This window comes from Rattus rattus, chromosome 11 (genome assembly GCF_011064425.1).
Source record: "Rattus rattus isolate New Zealand chromosome 11, Rrattus_CSIRO_v1, whole genome shotgun sequence".
NCBI lineage: Eukaryota > Metazoa > Chordata > Mammalia > Rodentia > Muridae > Rattus > Rattus rattus.
In genome coordinates, this window is record NC_046164.1 from 92,824,310 (window position 1) to 92,841,630 (window position 17,321).

Here is a 17,321-nt window from a genome sequence, read left to right on the forward strand (position 1 = left end):
CACCCCAAATGCCTTAAAATCATATTTGACCCTATAATCTCCTGAAGCCTGGGAATGGGCCCATGATTAGCAATGGCGGTTTCAAATGTGCCAAGGGGAAGCCCCTGATAAGAGCCAAATTCTGGGCACACTAAGAGTCTCACCTGTTATCTTCCCATGAGGCTTAAGAAAAGCTCATTGTATTTTGCTTCCTAAAACTTAATTCTTCAGAGCCAGTTTCGTGGTTGTGCTACAGAAGGTTAACACTGTCCCCCCTGCCACGTGGGGCCAGAGGAAACCGTTTCTGAACTTACAATGAGCACAAACACATAGCCTCACTATCGCCTTCCCATGCTCCCATCAACGAGATGGTCTAGATCACAAGGGCAACCTACTGCAATCACGATGTCAATGACTGAAGATTAGGCGGAGAGAGCCTCTCGGAAACTGGTAATTATTACCAGTCCACTAAGAGCAAACGAGGCATTGCCATCTCACCACGTAATCTGCATTTCACTCTGCCTGTGCTGGTGCACCCCGCATTACCGTGCTCACAGATTCTAAATCCCTAAACTGCAGTCATCAATAAATGTGTTACTTGCTGTAATTTGTGAAATTACTTTGTTCATAACATCTTTGATGGTTTAGAAAGAGCAGAATTGATTTCCTGCATGGCAAAATTAGGGCTACATTGATTTATTGATGTGTAAAATATAATAATATTCTTCATTTACTCTGATGAAAATCAACTTCTCACTTTTGAGAGCTTCGCTGGGCATTTTCCAGGATTGTTTTGATTTAATGCAATAAACTGAGCCCTGCCCCTCCCCAGGACAAGAACTCAAGGCACCGAAAGGGTTAAACCCAGCTGTTTGCCCACCTACTTACTGACTTCTACTTTATTTTATGAGAAGGAATGCTCTCCATTTCTAAATGTGTCACCAATGTGGGAAAGTCATGTGACTGGGGCCTCACAATTCAAAAGAACAAGGGTATCTGTGGCAGGGCCACCGAATGTCATTTTCTAGCTTGTGACTTGGTGCCCAACTGAAATGTCCCTGGGCCTTGGGATTCCTACGTGTGAAAGAAGCATTAAAAACAGGGTCCTTAAAGAGGAGAGAGAGAGACAGAGAGAGAGAGAGAGAGAGAGAGAGAGAGAGAGAGAGAGAGAGAGAGAGAGAGAGAGAACCTAACTAGATTGCACTCCAAGCACGGCTTGGAAAGGGAGGCCCAGGGCAGTCTCAGTGCAGGCTTTGGCAACAGAGACAAGTGGGAATTAAGTCACTGTTACTCTTTCACAGCCAAGGAGGCCACCAGGCCAAGGGCTCTGAAAGCCTAGACGGCTGGTCCACACAGCTGCAGAGGACGGGCACATGCCTTCTTCTGACTGCTCCTGTACTGCTAAGTGTGCGTTATTCAGTATGTGGAGGGGGTAGCTGACCCCCAACGGGGGCTCCCAGGCCTCAAGAGCACCACACTGTCCTTGGCCTCTCAACTCCGCGCTCCACAGTCTCCGTTCCCAGCCAAGTGCAGACCCCAGACACTATGGCAAAGGGAAACTGCTCCCTACCCAGATGCTGTGCAGGGACCCACATCCGTGAAGTCAACACCTAAACTTTCTGCGTTCTGCGACCTAAGTCAGGCTCAGGCCCAGCTGAGCACCACCCAGCCCTCAGGACCCAGGGGCTTATGAAATCCTGTAAAATCCCTGTTACCTGAGAGTGCCTAGGAGGTTTTGAATCTGCTCTCGCAGCTCATAGCCTGCCTTGCAGACATCATTCCCATGATGGCTGAGGCTAGTGACTTGTCCCCTGAGAGGAAGCCTCCTCGATAGGCAGACGGCCTTAGCTTTTGGTCTTACGCCTTGATATGCTCCTTTTTGTTTTCTTGAAAATAAACATTAGCTACCATATTATGTGTCCCTTTTCTCCTGAGCCTGTGTGTGTGTGTGTGTATTTGGGGTGGAATGAACTCCTCCTTCAAATACTTTGGCCACACATGACTCATACCACACACTTTTACACAGAGAAGAAAGCCAACTTGGTTTCTAAGACGTCTGGTGGAAAACACTCTGAGTTTCATAAAGAGATCCCTGCTATAAAAGTTAGTGGTGGCAGAGGCATGCATGTGAGAAGGCAGAATGGACTCTTCAAATTTTACCTCCACCTCTGCGCGTCTTCCTTTAAAATAAGGAGAAAAACAGAAAAATCTATCTATGCGTTGCGCCTCCGTATGTGTGTATATATGTACACATATAATATACGCATGTATCTGTAAGTATACCACGTTCAAATACACATGTGAATGTATGAGTAACATGCACTATACGACCTCTGGAGTGGCGGTAAAATTGCCTGTGACTCTGGCCCCTCCCAAGGATGCAAGCCAAGCAATGAAGTCCAAGCATCCGAGGTTGTAGGAGGAGTGAGTGTCCATTGTGAACACGGAGATGTTCTAGCCACCAGCCAGGAGCCAGGTAAGACCGGGGAGAAAACCCTGAAGGGGACGGAAAGTCACTCGGGGGCTCTGGGTGGGAGGGGAGCGGGCACCAAGTGAGTGAGTACATTTGCAGGTGCCAGTCTATGTTAGAAGAAACTCCCTTCAGGGCTTAAAAAGTAAGGCTAATTTTCAGACACTCTCATCTCTATACACACGGACATTTGTAGAAGAGATAATGTTCAACTTACAAATACCCTGCGGGGCATATTCTGCACTCATCCCGGGCGTGGGGATTAGGGCTCCGTGTGCAGACCGAGGAGAGGACAGGCCCCTCCAGTGCAGAAGTTTATCTGTGAAAGAAACCCAGAATCAAGCACCACCACTGTAAACAATGAGCATCGTAAACCACAGGATATCACATTTCCCTTCCATTAAAATAGATGAACATCATTACAACAGCCTTGCAGATAGTACCAGGCCCAGGGCCCAAAACAAACAGCAGCGAGAGCTGTTCCCCACTGGTTTTGTTTTGTTTGTAATTTTGGTCTTTTTTGGACAACAAGGAAGGGGTTGGTTTGAAGTATGAAGCAGGGGCTGGTTCTCGGGTCCTTTTGCCTATTCGTTGTTACTTGATTGTTACAATATATATATATGAAAAAATGGGTAGTAAAATAGGTAGGCCAGGGGAAAGAAGACAGGATTTATCTGCAAGGCTGGTTTATATCATCCACACCGACTTTAGACGAACCCCATGCAAGCAATCAGCTAATAGGAAATGAGTAGGCTTGAGACCCAGTCTGTCTTTCTGGGAATAGCACTCCTTCGCTTCCTCAAATCACAGGTATCTCAGTACTTGGTGGGCGCACTCTAGAGTCCTGTCAGTGCATACTGAGGAGGTATGCCTCTCCACCATACAAAGCAATGAGGAAGAAGTTTAGTTTTTCCATGACTTTGGACAAGACCTTTACATCCCTTCAGGGTAACAGATAAAGCAACAAAGTGTCAAGGGGAAAACAAGCAGTATCCAGCAGCCGCCTCAAACCTAAGGCTATGCTCTGCACCCCACTGCACGCCCTGAGGCAAGGCAGGTGCTCACCACTGAGTGGGCACGGCAGAGGCACATGGGCACCTTTAGCCCTGGGAATCCTTCGCTCAGTGTCCCTCTTCCCAAATACACGCCAGGTAACTGCCCCTGGAGAGGATGGCCTCGCAGTGGAGGGAGACAGGCGGAGGTTGTGTGTTGGTGGTCAGGAAGGTTGAGTTTGGTGGTGAGTAAGCAGGGCAAGCTCTGGAAAGCATCCCCAGCGAGCGAGCGGACCCAGGACACTTCCCTACCCGGTGGGCCACAACCCCACATGGGGTTAAATAGCTAATGTCCAGAACCCACTTCTCATGCATATGCAGTTCAGAGTGGCAGGGGTGTGGCTAAGGCTGCCTCAGGAGTTGGTGGAAGCTGCCCAGTGTTGCGTGTTGCTGCAGCCTTGGTTCCAAAACACAGCTCGTGCACGTCACACGTGCATGCCATGCAGGCTACACAGCACCAGGAGCCCCGCCTGCCTGACCCGGACTTCAGATCGCTGTATGCTCCACGCTGTAGCATTTTTGCTGCACATACAGGGTTGTCTGCTCTTACGGAAGCACAACGGTTTAGTGACTTTCCCTACTGCCATCTTGTATGTCAACAAGCATGGCGACTCGTCTGTCTTTGGACTGGATGGTGATGCGTACAATAGTTTATTTTAAACATTACTTGAATCACCATTGTGTTTCAGAGGAGAAAAAGAAATCAAGCTAATTTTGGCCTTGAATCAGTGCAGAATTTCCAACGACTTCTGCAACAGCCTTAAACATACTTCTGCCGAGAAGTGGGTTCTCAATTAGTGGTTATAAAACCAAAATATCAATGAACTCTGAAAAACACCGAGATACTCTCCATCCTGCGGTACCAAATATTAAGCCAAGATTTCGTTATTTATGTAAAAATAAATACATTCATCTATCTCATTAGCATGCAAATTTGCTTTGGTCTTTAATAAATGTTAAGATTTATATGCATACCAGATAATTGCTCAAAAGTGAATTTTCCTATAATGTGTCTTAAGTAAACGTTGGATTTGTACATTTGTTTTATGCAGAGTCGTTTGAAAAATCTAGATATAAAGCAGGCACGAGTGGAGAAAAGTTTACGAAATTCAATGTGATCACTTGATGCACGTTACCAAGTGCAAGTCGGTACTGTGGGGCCAGATCCCCTTTTATGAGGAGCCTGATGGTAACGGTGGCCTGCAGAAGAAATCTGCTATCGCTGGGCTGTGATGGAGGCATACCACGCCTTAGGCCCGTGGTTCTCAGCCTGAAGGCTAAGACCCCTTGGGTGGGAGGTTTCATAGGGGTCGCATATCAGATATCCCGCATTAACAGATGCTTACACTGCGATTCATATCAGTAGCAAAATTGCAGCTATGATGTAACAAATGATATAATTTATGGTTGGGGTCACGACAATGTGAGGAACTGTAATAAAGGGTCCCAGCATTCGGAAGGTTGAGAGCCTCTGCCTTAGACCATCTATGAAGACACTGTATCCTCTAGGACCAAAGCCCGAATAGAACCACAAAAGGGAACCTGGAACTGTGGGAGACTCGGCTCAAGAAACAAATACGTGTACCTTTTGTCGTTTGTGCTAAATTGGGAGTGGGGGGGGTTTAAAAAAAATCAGCTGTCAGCTACGTTCTCCAAGTTTTCAAGGAGAAACCTGAGAACCCATTCTTGCACCTGTTCCTGCCTGAGCAAGCTTTTCTGTGGCAGAGCATGAAATTCTCTTCTCAGAAAACCACACACCTGAGGTATTTCCGTGACCCCAGCACAAAAGCAACAAGGTCCCTGAACCCCTGCAGGGGGAGAGTCCAACTTCAAACTCCCTGCCACTTTGGGGAGAGACCCTACTCCAGCACTTCCACCAAGGAACGGGAGAGCTGTTAGCCAAATTCCAGCCAGATGGCCCATGTGCACCCTAGATGCCTGCTAACCTGTTAGCAAGAAACAAGGCCATCTCAGAGCAGCAGGGACCAGCGAGGTCTCAGTGACCAAAGCACTCGAGTTTCCACCTTCACAGTTTGAAATTTTGTTCTTGGCGTCGTAGGAAACCTCGGTGCTCACTCATCTCTGTCCTCATTTAAAGATGGGAGACTGGGGTCTTGAAAGGAAAGGTCTTGCCATGGCTGTGTGCATAGTCATCACACGGTAAAGACCTGATTTAGTTCCCAGATCCCAGCCTGTGTTCCCTTCTCTGTTCCCTCGGCTGTGGCCTTCACTGGCTAGGAAGTACCATAAAGGTCCTCTCGTGCCAGAGAGATAGCCAGCCAGTGTGGATGTGCTTACTGCCAAGCCTGAGAACCTGAGTTCAATCCCAGGACTCCCACAAGTTGTCCTCAGATCTCCAGATGTCGTGACACATGTGCAGCCCTCCCCCCACCTCCCCACCATACCAAAAATACAGAATACTAATTTTCAAAAGGAAAAGCAAATTCTCATTCTTCTAACTCACCGGGCGGAGTTACCACTTCTACTTGGGCGGGCCAGCCTATCCGTGTGTCAAGGCTTTCAGAAGGCCTAAGGACACTGACCCCCAGTGTCCTAAACTGGAACACAGTACCTGCTCTCCAGCAAGAGCCTGTGGCCACCCGGCTATCACGTCCTCTGCCTATGCTTCCTCTGCAGACAAGCCAGGGGGAACAAAGTGCTGCCCCTAGCTGGTAATTTATTTTAGGAACTAGCACAGGGTCGCGGTCATCGTGACAGAGATGAGGGGTGGGGGCAGCCTGAATGTCCTCTCCAGGAAGAGGGTCAAGCGGGGCCGATGATGAGCTCAACTGGCCCTGCTGCTTCTTTCACTAAAACCACCCTTTAATGTTGTCCCTAGCAAGGAGAATCGACATTCCCACATGAACTGGAAATGCTAAATTGTTAATAGCCTCCCTAGGGTTTAACTTCTTGCTATGATGCCTTCAATTGTCTCATCACGGCTTAGGCGAAGTAAAGTGTCACAATTAATGCTTCCTGGAGGGGCCGAGGAGCCGGTCTGCCTTCCCCGGCAGAGGGAAGAGAGCCGCGTTGGCTGGGGACTCCTCTTTTCCAGCTTCTTCTCTCCCCCAGGGAGAGGTGGGCTCCATAGCTGGCTGGGAAGTGATGATCTATGATGTCTTGCTCTGTTTCTTTGTGGGCAACCCTTACTGACGGGTTCCTAAGTGCAGACCCCGATCCAGCACTGGCTTCACAGTGGAGCTTGTTGGGAATGCAGACTTCTTTGGACTGACCTCAGAGTCACCAGTTCAGGAACTGCATGGGGTGGAGGAATGTCTACGTTAAGCAGCCCTCCGGGTGACTTAGAGTCGAGTCTGATGCAACTTAATTCAAAGCACAGAGTAGGTAGACACTGGAAGCTTTGACACCCCCACAGACCACGAGACTGTCCCTTCCACGACCCTTCTATTTTAAGATTGAGACAAAAATCAGAGAAGATCCTCTCAAATTGAAAATTATTGAACAAAGTGTTGGGTTTCCTCAAGAACATCTCAAAGATTTCTTGCCCGCTACCATGTGGCTTGCTTCTGCAGCTAGCCAGTAGGCATGGAATACAGCCAGCCACATGGCTGTCTGCTCATCACCGAGCGGCAGCACTTAGAAACAGCCCAGCCCTGCCCATCACTTCCACCACTCTTCCTCAGTGCTTCTGGAGTGCAACCTCTATGGGAAGCAAAACACAGGCCTAGAGGGCCGAGGCGTGACTCAGCGGTGGAGCACCTGTCTGGCCTGTACAGGTGAGACACTGGGTTTGACCCCCACCCAGCAAGCCCCCTTCAAGAAATATTAAAATAAAAATCCCAGACATCTACACAGAATTCAAAGATGTATGCTGGTCTCTAAAATGCGTGTGGGTATCTTCCTCTTAACCCTGCACATGTAGCTGACTTGTCTCCAAGTGAGAAGCTTAGAGAGCTCTCTCTCTCTCTCTCTCTCTCTCTCTCTCTCTCTCTCTCTCTCTCTCTCTCTCTCTGACGTCCTCCACAAGAGAATGCATGACAAGCCACTGGGAGAGGTTACAGGCCAGAACACAGCAGAGTCCATCACCACAGTCCTCAGGTCTTCCCTTCTCCTAGGAGGTAGCCTAGTCTAGAAGCCTCTTTATCCAACTAAAAAGCAAACCCAACCCTTAACTATGCTCTGGGGTCAGCTATGTCTAGCTCCTGACCTGCATTTTTACGTGGGCTACCAGCTCCTCTGAGAGCCTCTGATGGACCAGTGCACTCTAGAGCAGACCAAGCCTGTGTCCTGAGCTGCGTCCATCTGGATTGAACACGCCGCAGCTCTGTCACTGCGCAAAGAACCTTCTGGTGTTGCCAAGGTCTGCTGCTTTTGGTTCTGGGTTGGGTGTTTTACCCTCTCTTTCTTTTTCTCCACCAGCTGAGGTTTTACTGAGTCAAGGTGATGTTTGTTTTGTTCAGTGTATTTTTGTTTTGTGAGGCAGGGTCTCGCTTTGAAGCCCTAGCTGGCCTGGAACTAGCTACATAGACCAGGCTGCTCTTTGCCTCATAGAAAATGGCCTGCCTCTGCCTCCTGAGTGCTGGTATCAAATTGTTGCACCACCACACCCTGTGAGTCTCATAAAATCTATTCTGCAAATGCAGAAGTGAGCTTGCACCCCAAACATCGCCCTCCAGAATGTCCTTCTTTGAAGCCTGGTTGGCCTTTACAGTACTGAATGCTACACCAGTGACTTGATTGTACCACTCATTTAAGTCTCTAATTTTTAGTTCTCTGGCCAATTCTCCTCTTTCAGACCTGTGATTATCCACACAGGTTGCTAATGTCACCTTTGCAGAGAGGTCTCATGCTAGGCCTCCTCTCAACAAGGAAGAAGGGATGAGATGCCATCTTCTGTATTTATCTATCTATAAAAAATGCAAGCTACCAATCTGTCAGGCCTAAACAAAATCTTCTGCAATCTGTGTCTTTAACATAAGCAAAGCATATAATTCAAAAAATAAAAAAAAAAAGAACTTGCTTTTCTGAAGAATAACTAACCGAGAAACATTGTGTCCCATCTCTGTGTGGGAATGCAGATTTCCCACTAAAAGGCAAATCTTTCATTTCAAAAGGTTGAATAGGATGGTTCTTAAAAAAAGAATTCCAGCTGGTTAAATTTAGGGTGTTGAAAAAAGTTCACTCCAATAATATTCTTTGGCTCTGGGCCCAAAGTATTTTCACTTGATCGTGAATTAGATAAATTTTATTACACTTTAAGCTTTTGCCTTAGAATAGTGAGGCTTTTTGAGGAGACTGTGAGGGCAGCTGAATAAAGAGACGAATTGTCGTACAACGATTCTTCTGATTGTTTAACCATGTACCTCCCTAGGCGGAAATGTGTGTCCCAGGATACATTCCTCTCGTCGTTCATCCATATTTACCCACAGTGCCCACAATGCCCGAAGCTATGGACGGGCTTCCGTGGGCAGCCCAAAGAAAACTCACTGTCGTGCAGAGCCTCTGTCCAGTACAAAAGACCAAGCTTGAGGAGACGCTGCCCCACTCAGCATAGACACCATGACCCGTCATGAGAAGCCCAAAGGAAGGAAAGTTCTTGTGGGGTACCAGCACCCACAGGCAGTGGGCGGGTGGGTCCCTTTACAGTAGCATGATATTTGCATATGATGAACATTCTTCCACATTCTCAAATCATCTCTAAAAACACTGCAGGTAAAAATCGGTACATGCTTGGGATAGATGCAATCTTTAAGAGCACTTTTAATAGGATATTGGAGGAATATCTGGACACAGGAGCCCCTGGACTGAAACTCCCAGGTGTCCTTTACTTTGGAAGAAAGAAGAGGGACCTTAGGTGAGAAGTTGACTTGTGAAATAGATGTGGAAAGTCCAGAGGAAAAGCTTTCTAGACAGAAGCAGGAGAAGATGCAGGGGGGGGGGGGCGCTCTACAGAAGGCAGCTTCATGGCACCTAGAGCAAAGGGCTTACCGGACGGGCGGCACTCAAACTAAAATACTGCCCAGCCGTTCATCCAGGCGACAGCAGTGAGCGTGGTCACCCAAATGCGACTTGAAATACCACGTTTTCTTAAAATAAGGGGCAGGCCCAGGTGGGCGGATGGCGCACCTGTCCTGCTTTGCCTCGTCCCCACCCAAACCCGCAGTTCTCGTCTCCTAACGGCAGTGGGTAGTCTGCTAAGGTGACTGTTTTAGTCCCGAGGCAGAAAGCCAACTGTTGATAGCCGTGTCCTTCTCTGGAGCCATTGCCTCCCTGGCTTAAATAATCTATTTCAGATGTCTCATTGCCTGTCTACGATAGTCTTGTACTTGTCCAACCATTTTCAACAAACAACCACGGAGAGATGTTGGGGTTTCCCTACCCTTCCTTGTCTCTTCCACCATCAACCCTTAACCCTTCTTCTCTCGGGAGCCATGGGGAGGGGAGCCAAAGCAGGGGCCTTTGATGACCTGTAGAGGTCTTTGAGGATTGTAGGTGTGTGAGTCCATTGAATGCATCTCTCAGGTTGCTAGTTGCAGGGAAATGGGGGTGACTTGGGAACTGCTGATGCAGGAGGACGGGGAATTCAAGGTTAGCCTAGGCTACATAATGAGTTCTAGGCCAGTCTGAGCTATGAGAGTCAGCCTTAAGAAAAAGAGAATTCCTTTATTCAGTGCACTGAGCCTTGCCACCGCCTGTCCCCACATTCTTCTCTCGCTGGAGCAGAGCCAGGAACCTTAGTGCCTCAGTCCTAGCAACTCACCAGCCATTTCTCACTTAGAATAAATCCCAGCCATTTCTCACTTCGAATAAATCCCATCCTCTTCCTGGCACTAAGTCTTCTCAACTTTAAAAAAGAGAAGGCTGGATCACCCGAGTGGCTGCTCCCTGCTTCCCACGCCTGGTCCACGACTCTGTGCAATCATTATGGCAGCCGCTTCAGGGTCCTACAGGGCACTTCATTGCCTCCCCGGGCACAGACTTGCAAAGCTCACCGCCTGCAGGACCAAAGGGAACCCAGAGAGGTGAGTCCTGAGTGGTTGAGAGGGGAGGTCAGAAAACCAGGAAGAAACTTCCCACACACCCAGGCTAAACGTTAAGGTCCCTGCAGCCCGTGCCAGGACGGTGGCAGAGCAAGGACTAGGCTGTACAGAGCAATGGCTCGAGAGCATACACTATCTCTCCTCAGCCACCCTCAACGGGGTGGCACGGCCCAGGTGCCCTGAAGTACCCGGTAGGGAGTGTTCCTGGAAAACCAATTTGTATAAACTGAATCACATTGGCTAACTGATACGACTTCAGTTTCCTCGCCCTCCTGGCATCACCAAAACTCCTCAGGGCTTCTAACATTCTACCTTTTAAGTGTGGTAAGTGTGCACCTCCCCCTACAAACATCCCCTCCACCAGGGAGTTAATGATCTGTAAACAAACACTTTAAGTTCAGTGGGGGAGCATGCTAGTAAAGAAACCCTGCTGGGAAACCTTTGAAAAAAGTTAACAATCTTTCTGAAATGAGAAAAATTACCCTCTATCGGTTTCCATTGATGGAATCTTGGTTGCGTGTTGGACCTTCTGGAACTTGGGCAAAATTGCAGTCGGTGCCCCTGCAAGTGGCCCTGAGCATGGTTCTTGTGGTCAATTGGTCTAGCCTCGGAGAAGCATGCTCACAGGTATCCTACCCACAAAATGAACGGGAGGGGAGGAAACTGTTGTCTCAGTAGCCCGCTAGTCTTTAGAGCCACACCCCCAGGTAAGTATCAGATGTCAGAGGAGGGGAAATAACCATTTTCAGCTGAGCTGAGGAGAAAGTATCTGGGCTGTGAGGTCCAGGAAAATAGCCATTTGTTTAGCCGCCGTTTAATTCTGATAACGCCTGCCAAGGCAGAGGAGGGTCTATCAACGCCAGCAGGACACACCACTTCCCAACTACTCTGAAGAGGTCCACCCTAGCCTTTTTTATCTGTGTCAGCTCACAGCAAATGCCATCTATACCTCTGTGTCACCATTTAATGAGCCTTGGGGAAATGCCAGAAAAAGCTAAAAGAACAAACTTGCAAGAAGACCCCTGCTTTTCTAAGGGTGACAAGGGAGAGAGAGAGAGAGAGAGAGAGAGAGAGAGAGAGAGAGAGAGAGAGAGAGAGAGAGGATGGACCATTGTGTGAAGGACCCAGGCAACCCAACAAACCAGCCGGCCGGCTGGGGAGTCTTCTAGTCTACCCTCTAGGACTGAGCTGAACAACCCTTTTAAGGAGGTGGGGTTTAAAGAATGGGAAGACCCCCAAGAGGAATCAGGCAGGCATCCTGCACAGGGTCAGAATATCAAGTCTTTAGAGCTGGCCCCTTTCAGGAAAGTGTGTGCCCTGGCCCCTGTGAGCTTTCTAGGCTCAGAAGTATCCACTGTTAGAGTCGAGGCTGGACCTCAGAGCCCTGTTCACCTTCTGAGTGCATGGCCCCTCACCATTTACCTCAAGACCCTCGAGGTGGGCCACAGCAAACTGCACGACATTTCCACAGACACTGCAGACAATTGCTCGGCTTTCCGGGACTATTTCGTGGTACGTGCGCTTCAGGGAAAATGGGAGAAGGCCCGTGCTGAATTGAATATTCTGTGATATTCTTGTCAAGAGGTTCCAAGAATCAGAACTGGCCATTCTCCAGAATTAAAACCTCTTAATGCCCCATGGTGAACAGAGAACCGCTCAGAAATTACCAGAGCTAATTTAAGGAGTCAGAGCTCCAAAGGCAAAGGAAAGAAAATGGTGTAGCAGGTCAGGTTCTGACATTTCCTCAGGATCAGAACTAGGCCGCCCTTTCGCCTGAGGTGAGGCTCAATCTAGGTGGTTCTACCCTGAGACGGGGCCTCCTCCCATGACAGCCCGTCCTTTCGGAGCAGGCCTCTGCTCTGGACAGGCAGCGGCCACTGTACTGTCTCAGTCGCTCAGCACTTTGGCACAGCCAAGGCACAGGGGTAGCTCTGACCTGTCACAGAACAATAGGTCCGTTTTCTTAGCTTTGTAGTCATTTTCCTGGCTTTTAACCCAACTTCAAATCTCTCTCTTCTACCACTGACCAATCAAAACAAGCAGTCCCTGAGCGAAAGGGGGAAGTGTACCAGCACACGTCTGTCACCCCAGAGGTGCAGTGCTGCTGGCTCTCCTGAAATTTGCTGATTCTGCTGGTGCAGAGGGAGGGGTAGCTACAACCCCCAACACCTCCAAACCCCTCACACAAAGACTAGACATTCATCAACTCCCGTTTTCACTCCCTAGACACATCTACTTGGGAACTGGAGTTGCGGAGTAAAGAAGTTGTTCACCACAGGCACTGAGGGGGGTCTTGGGGGATCGCACAGGCCAATATTCATTTTAAAACTCTGAGACTGCTTGGGGAGGGGTTCTCCAGAAACCCTCTGGTCCCATGCTGTCCCAACCTCTAAGACCCCAGTGTCAAGACCCCTCAACTCTGCTCTGAATGTCAAACACTGCACTCTCCCTTAACAAGCCCCTCAGGCTGAAATCCTTTTTCCTCAGTGCCTCAACCTTCAACTGCCAAGTAGAAAGCCCCCTGTCACAGAGCCACAGATCTCTGCCGCCATGGTGCTCAAGCCCTGTCAGGTGATACAGCGGGTGGACAGCAGGCTGATGCTGTTTCAAAGAGGCCGACCAGGCAAGAAACGTCCTGTACTCCTGCCTCAGCCCTAACGCAATAAAATGTCTTTTATCAATGTAATTCAAGCCCAAGAGTCAAGGGTCTGTCACCATTTTAAAAAGGCTTATTACATGGCCACAAAAATTTGCCTCAGGCTGAAACCTGGCATGCAAGGTACCAGCGTGGGACAGGCTCTTTTGATTTGATTTTATTTTCTTACAAAATCCGAAAATGAAACGCTCCTATCCCTCCCTTCCACCAACCGTTTTTTGATTTATGGAGAGGAGGACAGAAGTCTGAGGTTGACAGGTTGGGACAACTCCACTCAGCCTTTCCCACTCAAAAGCTGCTTTTGTTAAATCACATCTAGCATTTATGGCCTGCGGCTCTTGGCTGACTTTAATGGTTCTTCCAGTGTGGAGCAAGCTGTGGACTTCCCCAGGAAGAGGCCCCACTGAGGTGATGGCCCTCTCTGTACCGAGAGGAGGAGTGTCACAAAGGCCAAGGGGGCTGAAGGTTAGACAATGCAGGGGGTCACAGAGTATTTGCCTGTCCTCTATGGCACTTAGGTCCTTGTCATCAGCATGTGCCTGCCATTGGTTCTCCAACTGGTGGTCCATTCTTGTAAGAACCCAGTTCTGAAGGGCAGACACCACGTTGCCCAGGCCAAGAAGAGCCCTTAAGTTCTCAGGAGTCTGACACAGTCAGAGAATGCATCTTCCTATTGGAGAGCCTGTAGTGAGCAACAGAGAGTTTACGAGTGACCACAGAGGGATCCTTCCCCTCCCCAGGGCACCCAGGCTTCCTAATAAATTATTCACTAGCCAAGGAGCCTCTGGGTCAACCAGAAGGTGATTCCAGCCCCGCGAGAGTGCCCGCTGGCCCATTGGTTCTCTGCACTATTTTGGTGATCTGTAATTGTAGATTTACTCGATGGTTGTTAAGAACAATCAGGTTAATAATTCACTTTGTAAATGCTGTGTAATTACACAGTTAAGAAGAGCCGCGATGGTTGTCAAATTTCCTTAGTCTTTGATAAATTCACCTCAATTACTAGTCTGAGATGCTTTCTCTCTCCCCCTTTCAAATTTGTAAAGGCAATTCTCCAAACTCGCCTCTCTATTCTCACCTTCTCCGGCACCCTAATCATGCTGTCCCCCTCAAAGGTAGAATCGTGAAAGTCCATCTGTCCAAATACTGCTACCAGGAACACATACCGTTTTCTCTCCACAAAAAGGGCATGGAGTCAGCCTAGCAAGTTAGCTGTGGAAGGCACAGGTACAACTCCAGCAACCAACATCTCCTTACCAGATCCCCCAGATCGCAGTCCAGGGAGGAGAGCAAGCAAGGCCCCAGGATGGTTGGGATCTCCCAGTCAAATGACTGTCGAGCACCACAGAATGGGAAACCGAGTCTATGGCCCAGGCTAGGGGAGAACCTCCCTGCTGGGAGGACACCTAGTCACCAGATCACGTCCAGCTTGGGACACACACCGCTGCTTGAAGAGGTTGGGAAGTGTGAACGAAGAAGCGAGTTTTACAAAAATTTAAAAGTGGGTGTTCAGGTCCCCCCCCTGGAAAAGTAAAGACCTTCGCGGGGCCTCACGTGTATCTCCCAGGAGCTACCCAGAAGATCCACAGGAGAACATGCTTCCATGGCTGAAGAAGTGTCTGCACTAGAGAGGCAGTAATATCGGGGCCTGGGTCACCCTGAGCTAGACCTGAGGCCATGCAGGTCACGAGATGGGTGAGCATAGCTGGTAACAGAGGGGAGAGGGCAAGGGTGAGAGAATTACCTGCAGCCAGCCTCTGCTACAGGGGTCTGAGAAGAGGAGAGGGGCCGTTTGCACTCATGCTTTAGGACCCTTTGAGTCTCTGGTGTTCCGCCCAACCATGAATTCTCTCACCCATACCCTCCAGCACACATAACCCATTGGTTCAAGTATTTCCAGAGGCTTCTTTCTGTCCCCAAATTCAATGAATTCTCCAAAGGACATTGTTTCTTGTGGCAAGGGGGCTTATAGACCAACGCAGTGTCTTAGAATGAGCAGAGCACCATAAGCCATTTGGAAAGTAAGCTGTGGAAAGCCTCAGGGGTCAGACGGTGCCTGTCCGACTGCCAGTTGCTGACACTCGGGCACTGTGCCTGCTACCCAAGGTGAGTCCTAACCTCAGTGCCTAGGGACAAGGGTGGGCTGCTGATCCCTGACTGAAACACGGCCCTCACCTTCAGATTTGACATGCAGGTGTGGGGCACTTGTCACACTGTGGGAGGGACCAGCCCGCAGAAGGGGATGTCCGTTCTCACAGTACGTTTTTTAAGGTCACTCTTTCTGGGGAGTTCGGTTGGAGTTTGCCGGGTTGTTTGTTCAGGTTGTGGTTTCTCTTCCTCCATTAAAAAAAAATTTGGATCTGTTTTTCAGTTTCCTGTTCATGGAGCGGACAGAAGGAGGGTGCACAGTGAGTGGAGGAGGTGTGGGGAGGAGGCAGAGCGGTGGAGCAGGGCCGAGAATATCCGGAACTGGAGAAAAGTGAGAAACAGAGCTTTTTCTTGGCTTCCACAGTTGTAATTTCCACACCACTGCTTAGTTCCTGGGCACCAGGCACAGAGAGTGGGGAAGGGACATGTGACAAGTTTACCACAAATCAGGATTTGGCATTTAAATCCACAGGAAGCAGGAAGAATAGAGGGACTGCTTATTTATAGATTTGCAGATGAATTGAACAAGATAACCAAACCATACTTCTCGTGTCTCTGAAGGAGCAATTCCATTTCGGGATCTGGAAAGTTCCCCAAAACTGAGTATCGGCCGACCCCAACATACTGCACCGAGGCTGAAGCTCGGGCTCCGGAGAGCAGGGCAGAAGGCGCTGCTTCTGTGGCAGCTCAGGAGTTCTGCTGTGAAGGACAGGTTGGTCCCACACTACATTTAGCTGGAATCAGTTCATCCGATTATACAGTGCCTTGTTTTCTGGAATATGTAATCATCTCTTTCTGATGACATTTTAGATGTCCAACTAAGAAACAATTCCAGCATTAATTGATGGCAGAGTGGAGCTGGAGGAGAGCTGATTGGCAGACCCACCTCCCCCAGCCCCTCGCAACAAATCATCCCTTTTCAAACCTTGCAGGAAGGATGCTGGAATCTAAGTTTGCCGATAAATGCTTAAAGTCTGATCTACTGATAAAGGAGCTGCAAGAAAGCCTGCACGTCAGCCTGTGATTGTCCTGTGAGATGTTTGAAGAATCGGGCAGCATGACTTACATTATTTCCCATGAGTCATTGCAAGGGTAGAGTGGGGGGAGTGAGGTGAAGTGGTGAGCAGAAGGATGCCTGCTCCTCAAGGCCGCACTTCCTGAACAATACCAGTGCCATCCCTTGGCCTTCTATTCTCTATCACAGGGTGGAGAAATGGTCTCCACAGGAGAGAACCCAGATAAAGATACCCACATAGTCCTCCGGGCCTTTGAAAATTATTGAAATCAACGACTTAAGCCAAAACTCAAATTCTCCTTCTTTGAACAAACAAAAGCTGAAGAGAAAGCCCAGCCAAGACCTCCAGCTCTCTGCCTGAGGTCCAGCAAGACTCCACTGATCTCAGGCAAGCTCCTGCTGCAGCAACAGGGTTCCCTCGGCGTCAATCCATTCCTCCATCCAAGACAGAACCCAAGCCAGTCCTGTCTCCGTCAGTCATTTTGATTGTAGTTCTCAGGAAGACACACTGAGTTTGACAGCTTAGACCCCATCAAACACTGCCATGGTCAGAAATAACTCAGAGGATACTCATCTCCAGGAAGCATCAAAATGAATGAGCTGGTGTGTTAGCAGATTATAGATTACAGTATCTGAATGAAGGATACGGTTAGCCAGTCCGTGTGTGCGTGTGTGTGTGTGTGTGCGTGCGTGTGTGTGCATGTGCATGTGTGTGTGCATGTGCGTGTGTGTGTGTGTGTGTGGGTGCGTGTGTGTGTGTGCATGCGTGCGTGTGTGTGTGTGCGTGTGTGTGTGAGTGTGCGTGTGTGTGCGCGAGTGCGTGTGTATGTGAGTGTGCATGCATGCGTGTGTGTGTGTGTGCGTGTGCATGTGTGCATGTGCATGTGTGCGTGTGCGTGCGTGTGTGTGCGTGTTAGGAGCATTCACGCCAAGTGCACAATGCAGATTTGCTCATCCCTCTGCTTCTCTGCCTGTTTTCTTTGCTTCACATTCTTTCTCT

General features: G+C 49.0%; 1 protein-coding gene across 10 annotated transcripts in view; it reads right to left on the bottom strand.

Moving 5' to 3' along the window:
- Bcl11a (BAF chromatin remodeling complex subunit BCL11A) overlaps positions 1-17,321 on the bottom strand; it is a 94,886-nt gene that overhangs the window by 12,169 nt on the left and 65,396 nt on the right. For all 10 annotated transcript variants that reach the window (XM_032916875.1, XM_032916867.1, XM_032916874.1 and 7 more), the window contains one exon: positions 2,667-2,768. In XM_032916875.1, coding sequence (XP_032772766.1) covers positions 2,667-2,768 — 102 coding nt within the window. The remainder of the gene's footprint in view (positions 1-2,666; positions 2,769-17,321) is intronic.